Source organism: Diadema antillarum, unplaced genomic scaffold (genome assembly GCF_040938485.1).
Source record: "Diadema antillarum isolate AM-2024a unplaced genomic scaffold, OU_Dant_1.0 seq00000552_RagTag, whole genome shotgun sequence".
Lineage (NCBI taxonomy): Eukaryota > Metazoa > Echinodermata > Echinoidea > Diadematoida > Diadematidae > Diadema > Diadema antillarum.
In genome coordinates, this window is record NW_027271496.1 from 893,032 (window position 1) to 905,574 (window position 12,543).

General features: G+C 44.6%; 1 protein-coding gene across 1 annotated transcript; it reads right to left on the bottom strand.

Annotated features, from left to right (window-relative positions):
- Positions 1-6,926: 6,926 nt before the first annotated feature.
- Positions 6,927-11,405, bottom strand: LOC139734939 (uncharacterized). The gene has a single exon (XM_071645716.1). The coding sequence runs from the start codon at positions 11,403-11,405 to the stop codon at positions 6,927-6,929; it is 4,479 nt and encodes a 1,492-aa protein (XP_071501817.1).
- Positions 11,406-12,543: the final 1,138 nt, after the last annotated feature.

A 12,543-nucleotide genomic window follows, 5' to 3' on the forward strand; every position in this document is an offset into this window, starting at 1 on the left:
CAAACAGACTCATAAGGCTGATCCTTTAGGAGTTGATGCCAGCCGTGTTCATTCCATTGTCCTTTTGTCACTGCTGACTGCCTAGATTCAAGAGATGGATCTGGATTTTGATCGCTGGAAGATGGACCACAGTCCAGAGGCTGAGGCCGGTGTGAGAGACCTTGCCAAGTCCCTCTTCCAGATGCCAAGCCTGCGACGCTTAAAGCTGCGCTGCTGCATATTTGTGGATGCCTTCTTTGGCACAGCTGCTAAATATGCCGCCTCATCAAAGGTGTGGATCAATTTCATCTGCTTCTCTATCAGCTATCAAATTATGGAGAAATGCTGCCTCAGACAGTATTATGGTGCCCTCATTAACTTAGCGACTCAGTCTCTGTGCCTATGTCGCCTCAGAGAGATTAAACATAACTGATACAAGTTTATTAAATCTACACAAAATCAGAAAAGAGGTACAATAATTTGCCAACAAAGCACTCATTTTCTAACTTGTGTTGCCAGTGTCAGTGGAAATCACTGGCAAAACACTCAATGAAATGCCCCCAGGTTTTCAATTCTCTGTCATTTGATGTTTGATATCAAGGTATGTGAGGTTTGCTCTTTGTTTGCATGGGAAGAGGGGTCCAAATGGGGGGCCAATTCTAAATTTATGTTGTCCTCTTGAAAACAGGTGATCAAATTTGTCACCAAACGTGGCCATCATTACTGCTAGGGTTGTAGAATACATAGTGTAGTAAATCAGCACCATGCCCCCGTAGAAGCCCCATGGGATCACAGAGCCCTAAAATTAGAGAATATATTAGAATTTGTCTTCTTGAGAACCAGATAATTATGCTTTGAGCAAATCCGCAGGTGAGAAAACTTTCAAGTTCAATAGCAGATGTAGGGGTTACTTCCTGGGGGCTGGAACCAAGTTGGGGCCAGTTTTCACTTTGTGATCTTCAAGATATAATTTACCATTTGCAGGTGAAACAAAAACCCAGCATTAGTGCTGTTAAGATGGTTTCAACATGTGAGTTTGGGATAGAAACAACCACTGTAAGAATTTGAATCTGTGTAATAAGCGATGTTAAGTACAGGTATTGTTAAATCGACAAAATATGAACAATAGTTATAATGATAAAAATGTTGCTAGACTATACCGCCTGCAGTTATGGTTTAGTAAGAAAAATGCTAATATCTCCTTGTATTTTAGGCTTTACTGCAAAATTTTTATATGGTAGGATGTTTTGTAATAAAACAGACCTACACGTGTGCATCAAATGTGACATCTTGAACATTTTTTAATTCACTGTTCCCAAAGGTAAACAGGACCTTTAAAAGCACAATCAAATTTTCTACAAATCCTGGCTTAAATATTTTCTTTATTCTGACCCAGCTAGAAGAGCTGGACATTCACCTTGAGATTCAGGTCATGAAGAAAGATCTGATGAGGATTGGATTGGCCAGTCAGAATCTGGCCCAATGCCTGCTGCAGCTACCCTGCCTCACCCATGTGAAGCTGAGAAGTAATGTCCTTCAGGAGGAGTTCATCTCTACAGCTGTATCCTTGGCGTCATCTTCCAAGGTAAGTTTGTGTGTTTGTTTGTTTGTTTGTTTGTTTGTTTGTACATTTTTCATCTGAGAAGATGGCTGGATAGCCCACACTGTATTCAGCTATGCTAAGCTGGTCTTCCATGGGGTCCAGTTGGATGTGAGGCGGGACCACTTCACCGGGTTAAACACCCTGCTCTTTGCGATGACTGGATGAAGTGGGATCTTTTGCGTTCATGAGTTGTGACTCTCTCACACACAGGACCTCCATTTTATGTCCTATCCGAGTTACAGAGTGTTTTGCCTCTTGCTAGAGGGGACGGTATGATTACACACAACATTGCACAGTCCAGACTTGGGTTCAAACCTGTGTTGCTTGGGTCGGAGGCAGACACGCTACCGACTGAGCCAACTCACCGCCCTAAGTCAAAACGTGAGGCTTTATGTGACATTCTTTTGGTGTTCAGATGACCCTTTTATGTGTCTGTAAGCTGCTCCAATGGGATGTGTTCTATCAGCCCTAGTCCAATGATGTTACTGCAAAAGTGATTATGTTTGCTAGATTTTAATTTTTGTAAATTTTGTGAATCATGGTTGGGCCGCAAATTTAGCAACACACAAAAATATTGCAAATTGACAAGCATTAGTGCACTTCCGATAGCTTCTAGGTCCAAATTGTGAAACAACATCTTGTAAGATGTCTGTCACCTTTTCATTCGCGAAAATATCTGTACATGAAAATAAATGCGTTTGTAATACCTTCTTCTATAAAGTTAGACAGCCTGCTCAGGTGAAACAAGACCTCCGTCTAGCATATTTTCACTTTCCCATTTGAGAAAAAACTTTGAATTGATCTGTGCTGCATGATGTAACACAGCAACCATGCAACAATGTTGATGAGAGAGAGACTTATACTGTCTTAGTGTACTGTTTTGTGCAAGCAATGAATCACAACTTTTGTGCTTTGCCTCCCCATACTTCTTTCTGCAAAGAAGCCATATATATCGGCGCTGAGGTGACAAGACCTCGTATCTCCAAAATGTCAAATGTTCAGGGGGTAAGACAGCTAGGATTTGATAATCTGACCAGTAATTCAAAAAAGTCACTTTCACCAAAATTGGAGATACTAGGTCTTGTCACCCTAGCGACGAAATACACATGTTATCTTTGCATGTGTATAGTCCTTTATACTGAATATCATTGGTTTTGGATTTTCTGTTTTTTTCAATGAATGCCGGTAGCTGGAAGGCTTTGATATCGACACCTACCTGGTGGGTTTTAGGAGGAGAGCTGACTTCCCAACCAGTGAGACAGCATCCCAGGAATTTGCCACATTCCTCATGAGCCTGCCTTGCCTGACATACCTCCAGCTGACAACCACCCAGTCTCTTGAGGAGTTCATGTCCACCTTGGCTTCTTTCGCTCCGTCGTCACAGGCAAGTCTTGCAAGTCTGGCAAATTTTATCACATGTCTGCAGTGATGATGATTATAGTGACAGCATAAATGCTACAATCAATTATTATGTTGAGGGAGATAATGAGGATGATGCTAATGATAATAATGATAATGGCAACATGAGAAGCTCTCCGTGAGCGCACACTTCTGCCAAACAGCTACTTTCCACCAATGATCTTGTTCTTCCACAGAGATCAGTGATTTCCACCCATACGTATGCATGCTGAAAAATCACCCGATTTCCCAATGTAGAAGCCTTTTCTTACGTCATCAACCCTCAGTTGCGCGGCGCGCCTCGCAGTAGAGCACGCGCTTTAGTATGTGTGTCAAAACCTAAAAAATGCTTGGCTTGAACTCCTAAGTTCATTGACCCTAACTGCCAAAATATCGAAAATCCATAACATCCATAAAAATTTCCAGATCACTACCAAAATGTAATCATCTGTTCCTTGTGTCATTCTCACCCTTTCCTGCAAGTTTCATCCAAATCCGTTTGCAATTTTTTAGTTATTTTGCACACGGACAAACAAACGGTACAAAAACATAATCTCTTCCCTTGGCGGAGGTAATATTGATTTTGATTGGAGGATGATACAAAAAAAAGGAAGAGTAGGAAATGGACAAGGAACAAAGAGGAAGAGAAGATAAATAGGAGCAAGAATACGACAAGTATTTCCAATATTGATAACCTTTTCACTGTCTTTTGCTTTCTTTCATAAGGGGATTGAGTGAAATATATAATGATATGCTATATTTGATACATGTTTTATGCATAATTACAAGTAGACCAAATGTCAGATTTTTTGATGATTTTGCAGTTTTCATTTCAGTACATATATACATGCATACTGTATACACTGAATATTTCATAAAAATTTTAATTATCGCGAATTTTGCTAGTCAGGTGCTATTAGTGAATTTGAAAACACGCGTAAATATTGACTCTGATCCCAACATGAATGTGACCTGCAGGCATAAATTTCTGCATTCAGTATTGTACCCCGCGACTGGGAATTTAACCTCTTGCGAAATCATCCTGGGGCCGCAATACGTCTCAGGTAATAAGTGGCTTATGCGATATTTATGTGACTGTGTAATGTGTCTTCTAGTTTAGTTCTAATGAACTTGTTATGGAAATCACAGATACAACATGTGAAAGTAGACTACCGAGGACTACAGAACTGCTGCTATCTTAAAAAAGACAAGCCGATTCGTGATTACGCCAGATTCCTATTGCAGATGCCATGTCTCACCCGCTTGGAAGTAATGTTTTGGGAAGGTGAAGTGCCCGAAGCATTTTGGTCGACGGCTTCTGGGCTAGCAGCCTTGTCACAGGTAAGGATGCTACAAGATGTCTTTCTACGTATTCTGCCTTTCTGATAATTATAGTTTCTTTTTAATGAAAAGTGCACATTCCCTTAACTTGTTTGAATATTGGAGTACGTTTAAGGTGATATTATTCTTCCTGCTTTCTGAAAGAGGTAAGTCAAGTACTCTTCCAAAAAATCAAAATGCATAGAATTCCCTCTATATATATATATATATATATATATATATATATATATATTTTTTTTTTTTTTTTTTACATAGTATTGTACTAATGTGACATCACATTCCTTACTAGTTATACGTTATGGCACATGATTCTGAAAATCCATAACCTCTGAAACAATTATCCAATTTCTCTAAATCTTTACTGGCGGTTTCTATTAAATTGTCCATCTTGAACCTTTGTTATTTTCCCTTTAATACAATGAAATTTTGCCTACTGTCACATTCTATTTTAGTAATGCTACTGATGATGTGATTTTACTTTGCTTGGTTGTTATGATTTTGAGTTTTGTCACCACAGTTAAGTGTCATTGTGTTTCAGAAGTAAATAGCCAAATAGATCAACGCATTTATTTTCTATGTAGCCCTAAGGGCCACAGACCTATGGGCATTTTCTTACAGTTGACTTTGAATGTCCTTTTTAAAATTTTCAGCTGCAGGACCTTGATCTTTACGTTTCAAGGAACTCATATGTGACTCTCGACGAGAAGGCGACAATCCACTTTGCAGAATTTCTTCTCCGCCTGCCGCATCTTTCTCGTTTGAAGATAAACTTCAGGGATTTCCCACCCGCTTTCTTGGCAACGCTCGCAGCTGGAGCTACGACATTACGGGTAAGAAATGACTCGGGGGCCTCTTTTGGACCAAGTCTCTGGCTTGACACTTACACAGTGTCACAGAATTTGCCCGATTTCCATCCTTTTATATGGAAATAAACGGAACAAAGAAATTTTCATAACCTCTGAGAACTGTTGGCAGGCTGTAACTCATACAAGACGAAACGGAGGAAACAATGTGCATTCAGTTAACTCAAATATTTTAATTGTCTATAACTGACTATTGGTTTTACAGCAAATTATAAAAAGAGAAAAAACGAACATAAATTATCCCTGCTCAGTGGCTTTCTGGCTCTTAGGGCTTTATTATGTTTAACTCAAATTGGATTCATTTCACCTCGAATGGCTGTCACGGATGTACGTTGTGTGACGATGGCTTATGACGACGCATGACGACGTATGACGATGACAATGCAGGTCGATGACGATGTCGGTTGACGACGGGGCCCCGTTACGCTGGTGCTGGGATGGACTGTCGCGTGGTCTGTCGTAGCAACTCTTCGCGATTGCCGTTCGCGTGGTCGCTCTCCCGACGGACGTCTTAGCGGTGTCTCCTCAGCATCCAGGAATGAAGTCCGGTCGACAGTCTATGCTCCCTTACTGCCTCGGAGCTGGTCGACAGTCAACGCCTTTATGAACCTGCCTCTTGCAGTGTCAGTGGGCCCTTGACCCTTCGGGAAACCCGGAAACCCACTGTCTGTGGGTATCTCTAGTTAATACTGACTGGGGTGGCGGCCCCTGTCACCGTTACCGAGTGGCCATTCTCATACCATGTGTCACGGAGACAGCACCACAGCGTGATGTCCCCTTCAAGGCCTGATGTCATACTGCCGCTCCTTGCCACACATAGCACTACCGTGGCTCTACCGAGAGCGGTCTGGAATTTCTTCTATTGAAATGCTAAAGAGTTTGCGTCAATTTACATACTTAAGTGCTTATTTACAAATTCTATGCAAATTGACCTCAGTGGAGGAGAGCGTCTGTCACTCCACTCGTGACAAATAACCCCCCATTTAAGATGACAGTCGCTCTGAAACAATAGCCATTTCTCTAATAAAAATCAAATGTCTGTAGCAGGTAAGTACTCTCTCACCATTACTCTTCTAAATCAAAAGCATTATACCCCTTATAACAATTCACTACTTCATAACTTCACTTGTCGTGATACATGACAGACTACTGTTCCAAATGTCGGCTGCTGTCCATGGAGACAGTTTATATGGGTATTCTATCGAACCAACAAACTCCACAATATACTATACAATCTGATTTACTCAGTCAATTGGATAACATATAAACGTCATCATATTATCTCTTTTAACACTCCTGCGTTATTATACCAGCCACAGTTCAATAATAAAATTACCTCTTTTGCACCGCACAATACAAAATTGACACTTTCGGCACAATTTCAATAGACTCTCCTTGTTGGCCAGTATGACATTGGAGAATATTATGATACCTGTGCTAATCGCATATTATGTGCATTAGCTGTTGCTACAAAATAAAATGTAATGTGCAAAACCTTCTTATGCACGGTATTATACCGGGGTGTCTGATTCAGAGCAGTCAAATAATTTCAGAGATGTATGATTCAACTGCCTATCTTACCTCATACTCAGCATATATAATTTGTGTAATGCTGTAGCTTTACAATATACCTCCTAGCATACAATGTATATAACAGTAACAATTAATTCATTACAAAATTACGTTGTGATCAACTCACATAATTATAATAGAGATAGCATGGGCTGTTTACGCCTCTATTTCTACTCAGTAGGGCATCTGCTGAGGTAATCAGCCCCAACATTCTCTGAGCCCTTGATTACCTGTACACGATACTGGTATGCCTGCAGTGCAAGCGCCCAGCGCATGACTCTTGGGTTTTGCATTCGCGCGTGTGTTAGATGAGCAAGCGGGTAGTGGTCAGTTTGCAGCTGGAATGCTCGGCCATACAAAAAGTAAGAGAACTTTCTGACCGCCCACGCAAGAGCTAGACACTCGCGCTCTACGATTGGGTACACGCGCTCGCGTTTCAGCAGTTTTCGAGAAGCGTAGCTGATGGGGAAGTATTTCCCCTCGCTTTCCTGCATCAGCACAGCGCCGAGTCCCACATCGGATGCATCGGTCCGTAGAACGAACTCCTTGTCGTCATCGGGTAGTCTTAGAATTGGGAAGTCGACTAGTCTGTCTCGTAGTGTACAGAATGCTTGCTCATGAGATTCGTCCCATCTTATCTTGTCAGGCTCATTCTTCTTCATCGCGTCTGTGAGGGGAGCGGCGATCGTGGACATGTTTGGAATAAACTTCCGATAATATCCCACGAGCCCCAAGAATGCTCTCACCTCCTTCTTGGTTGTCGGTCGCGTTGTCGCCATCACCTTCTGGATCTGTTCTGGGGTAGGTTTCATCTTTCCTTGTCCTACGATGTGTCCTAAGAACTCCACGGACTTACACGCGACATGACACTTTGTCGGTCTCGCTGTAAGGTGAGCCTGTCGCAGTCGGAGGCAGACTTGTCGGATGTCATTCAGGTGCTCCTCCCATGAGGAACTGTAGATCAGAATGTCGTCGATGTAATGGACGACATGGGGCAGGCCTTCCAGCAGAGCTCTCATCATCCGAGTGAACACTGCTGGGGCATTTACTAGCCCGAATGGTAGTACCTTGAACTCGTACTGGCCGTCTGGCGTGACAAACGCGGTCTTCTTCCGGTCTTCTTCGACCACGGGTATCTGCCAATAGCCTTTGGCCAAATCGATCTTGGTGAAGAACTTTGCATTTCCTATCTCTGCCATCAGTTCTTCGATGTTTGGGATTGGTTCGTTGTCGACAACTGTCTTGGCGTTCAACTTCCTATAGTCGACGCAGAAGCGATTCTTCCCGTCCTTTTTCTTTACAAGGACCACGGGGGATGCGTATGGCGATGTCGACCTTTCGATCACTCCCATCCTCAACATGGTGTTGACCTCCTCTCTGATGGTCTCCTTCAGTGACCGGGGGACTGGGTATGGGCGAGAACGTATCGGCTCGTTCGTTTTCAGTTCGATGGCGTGCTCGATGATGTCGGTCCGTCCTGGGACATCGGTCATGACATCCGAGAACTCCAGCACGAGGGATTTTACCTCCTTCATCTTCTCCTCGTCTAGCTCGTCACTGCACTTTACGTCATGCACGCTTTCCGACGCTTCGATGGAGGGAAATGAGAGGGGCACCGATCCGTCATCATCTACCTGGTCGTCCACGACACTGACGTAGTTCGCCTCCAGTTGTCCCTGGTTTTCGTTCTCGAGGTCGTCGACTTTCTCGTCTTCTCTCCCAATGTACCGTTTCAGGAGATTGGCGTGGTAGGTCCTTTCCTTACCGTTCACTAGCAATCGGTAATCGTCTCTGGCAATTCGCTGCACGATTTCGAATGGACCTCGCCATTGCATTTGCAGCTTATTCCTCGTCGTCGGTAACAGGAGTAGCACTTTGTCGCCGCACTCGAAGCGTCTCTCCTTCGTCTTCACGTCAAAGTGTTTCTTGTACTTCCTTGATGCTTTGGACAGCTCCTCTTTGGCGAGTTCACACGTCTGTTCGAGTCGGTTTTGGAGATCGATGACATACTGGTACGTAGTCTTCGTTTCTTCCTCAGGGATCTCCTTAGTCCACAGTTCTTTCAGTACTGTCATGGGTCCTCTCACCACTCGGCCGTACATGAGTTCGAAAGGAGAAAAGCCAAGGCTTTCGTGAGGCACCTCTCGATATGCGAAGAGAAGAGCTGGCAGGAAGCGGTCCCAGTCGCTAGGTCGCTCCTGGCACATCCTCCTCAGCATCTGTTTCAACGTGCCGTTGAATCTCTCGCAGGCGCCGTTCGCCATCGGGTGGTATGGTGTCGTGTGAAATTGCTTCACTCCCAGGAGTTGAGCTGCTTCTTTCATCACACCTGAAACGAATTGAGTGCCGTTATCAGAGAGTATCTCATTAGGAATGCCTAACCTCGAGAATACTTCAACTAACGCCTCTGCTACCCGTTCTGCTTCGATTCGTGGTAATGCTACCGCCTCTGGGTATCTAGTAGCAAGATCGATTATCGTCAAGATATATCGATTCCCTCTCTCGGTGATCGGTTCAAGTGGTCCGATCAAATCGACCGCCACTCTACGGAAACATGTATCAATCAAAGGGGGGATGGTCAGGGGTACTTTCCCTATCTTACCCTTTGGCGTGGTGCGTTGGCATGAATCGCATGATGCACAGTAACGCTTGACATCGGCTTGAATCCCTGGCCAATAGAAGTGGGCGAGAATCCGGTCAGCCGTCTTCTTCGTCTGCAGGTGACCTGCTAGAGGGGAGTCGTGAGAGAGTCGGAGCACTTCACTGCGATACGGCTGGGGCACCACTAGCTGCGTGAATGTCTTTCCTCTCTCGACGTAGGGAGACCTGTATTCACGGAAGAGAAGATTGTCACGACAAAAATATCTGACCTCACTTCCTTTCCCTACAGCCTTAGCCTCACCTTTCTCCGCCAACTTCCGAAGTTTCTCCAGTGTGGCATCTCGCGCCTGCTCTCTGATCATCTCCTCCCTGGTTGCAGTGATCGTCGGCTGGTCTGCTGATCCTAGTCTCTTCCAAGGCCGTTCCTTCGATTTCCTCATGCCTCTTGTCTCTACTGCTGCACTTTCGTTGGTTGTAGGTAGGGGTGTCGGTGACTGCTTCACACTCTCGTCAGTGTGGTTACGATCACGACTGTCGGAGGTCGTTGTGATGCCGTTCTGCGGTGTCCCTTTCGAAGACTCTGCTTCCGCGGACTCTGCCTCTGAACTGGAGGTCGTCATCTCGTCAGCTGACGGCTTCTCCCTAGCATCCTCTCCGCTCCATCCGATGTCCTCGTCACCAGGCTGCCTAGCACCACTAACATTACCTATGATTAGATCGTAGATAGTATTCGTCATACATAAAGCATGTGTTGTTCCAACAAAGTATGGTGAATCGATTTCAACTTTTGCTAGTGGCACTTTTCTCACAGTACCATCTATGAGCACACAAGTTTGAATCTCACCAGTCAGCTGTGATTCCTCTATCAGTTGACGTTTCACCACTACGGTGTTGCAACCAGTGTCTCTCAGCACCTTAACTCTTTTACCATTCAACATACCTTCAGATGTCGGCATGCCTGTGCCTACGTTACACCCACCGCTAAGAAGGGGTAACTCGTGACCACACATCAGTTTAACAGAAGGTGTGCCACTAACATTCCCTCTCTCATGAGCATCATGAGTAGGGCATACTCCTACCACACATGTTGCCCCTGTCTGTTTTGACTTTGGCACATACTGCTTGTTAGTTACTTTCGACTGGTCAGTTTTACGGTCTGGACACTTAGAAGCAAAATGTCCTTGCTTACCACAGACAAAGCAACCCTGGTTTTCACGTGACGTAGTGCCCCCTTTCTTTGCTTGGCTTGCTTCGTTGCCCTGGTTACGAGACTTATTATCGTCGCGTGCGCGTTTACCGGAGCCGCCATGCCCGTGTGCGTCCCGATACCGATCTGCGATATCTGCCATCTCCTTCACCGATCGTGGGTTTCTCTCACGAATGAAAACAGATAATCCACGATCACAACATTCGAGCAGCTGTTCACGCACCGTTAGCTCTAGTAGCCCTTCATAGGACTTACTTGTACCCGACATCTCTACCCATCTAGTAGCATATCCGGTTATGCGCGTTGCAAATTGCCCAAATGATTCGCCCATTTTCTGCCGCGCCTCTCGAAAACGTTTGCGAAAGCCTTCTTCAGTTAGCGCAAACTGCCGCAAGAGTGTATCTTTCAGACTTTCATAGTCGTCGGCTTCATTTGCCGGTAAGAGAGAATAAACTTCCAAAGCGCGCCCGGTCAAAAGGTTCCCCAATGCAGGAGCCCAGCATTCCTCTGGCCACTGACTTTGTTTTGCATATCTCTCAAAACGCAACAGATAAGCGTCCAAATCGTCAGAGTCAGCGCGAAACGCCGGCAAGCTTGGTAAGCTACTCCTTACACTATTTGTTGCCTTCACATTGACACTCCTATATTGAGCTATTTCTAACTCAATCCTCTTTTGCTTGGTTATTTCTTCCCTCTGTACCTGTCTTTCATCTCTTTCTAACTTTTCATCTCGTCTCTTTTCTTCGAGATACTTGTCTCTTTCAGTGCGGGCAAACTCCACTAGTTCTGCACCTTGCAGTCCACAATCTTTACCTAACTGTACGTACTTCTCTAATTCCATTGTGATATCTTATACACACAACATGAGGTTACACAAATCACGTCTCAAATTCTTGTATGAATAAACCTTGCCAAGTTCTCTCTCCCGGACAAGCCCCCAATTGTCACAGAATTTGCCCGATTTCCATCCTTTTATATGGAAATAAACGGAACAAAGAAATTTTCATAACCTCTGAGAACTGTTGGCAGGCTGTAACTCATGCAAGACGAAACGGAGGAAACAATGTGCATTCAGTTAACTCAAATATTTTAATTGTCTATAACTGACTATTGGTTTTACAGCAAATTATAAAAAGAGAAAAAACGAACATAAATTATCCCTGCTCAGTGGCTTTCTGGCTCTTAGGGTTTTATTATGTTTAACTCAAATTGGATTCATTTCACCTCGAATGGCTGTCACGGATGTACGTTGTGTGACGATGGCTTATGACGACGCATGACGACGTATGACGATGACAATGCAGGTCGATGACGATGTCGGTTGACGACGGGGCCCCGTTACGCTGGTGCTGGGATGGACTGTCGCGTGGTCTGTCGTAGCAACTCTTCGCGATTGCCGTTCGCGTGGTCGCTCTCCCGACGGACGTCTTAGCGGTGTCTCCTCAGCATCCAGGAATGAAGTCCGGTCGACAGTCTATGCTCCCTTACTGCCTCGGAGCTGGTCGACAGTCAACGCCTTTATGAACCTGCCTCTTGCAGTGTCAGTGGGCCCTTGACCCTTCGGGAAACCCGGAAACCCACTATCTGTGGGTATCTCTAGTTAATACTGACTGGGGTGGCGGCCCCTGTCACCGTTACCGAGTGGCCATTCTCATACCATGTGTCACGGAGACAGCACCACAGCGTGATGTCCCCTTCAAGGCCTGATGTCATACTGCCGCTCCTTGCCACACATAGCACTACCGTGGCTCTACCGAGAGCGGTCTGGAATTTCTTCTATTGAAATGCTAAAGAGTTTGCGTCAATTTACATACTTAAGTGCTTATTTACAAATTCTATGCAAATTGACCTCAGTGGAGGAGAGCGTCTGTCACTCCACTCGTGACACACAGCCTATTATTAAAGGGACTGTACAGTACTGGCTGAGGTGGGGATTGATGTTTTGAACATTCCTTAGTGAGATAATGAGAAACCTCTTA

What these genes read in the sequence shown, in the direction of transcription:
- LOC139734939 (XM_071645716.1), bottom strand. Translation starts at nt 11,405, where the DNA reads ATGGAATTAGAGAAGTACGTACAGTTAGGTAAAGATTGTGGACTGCAA.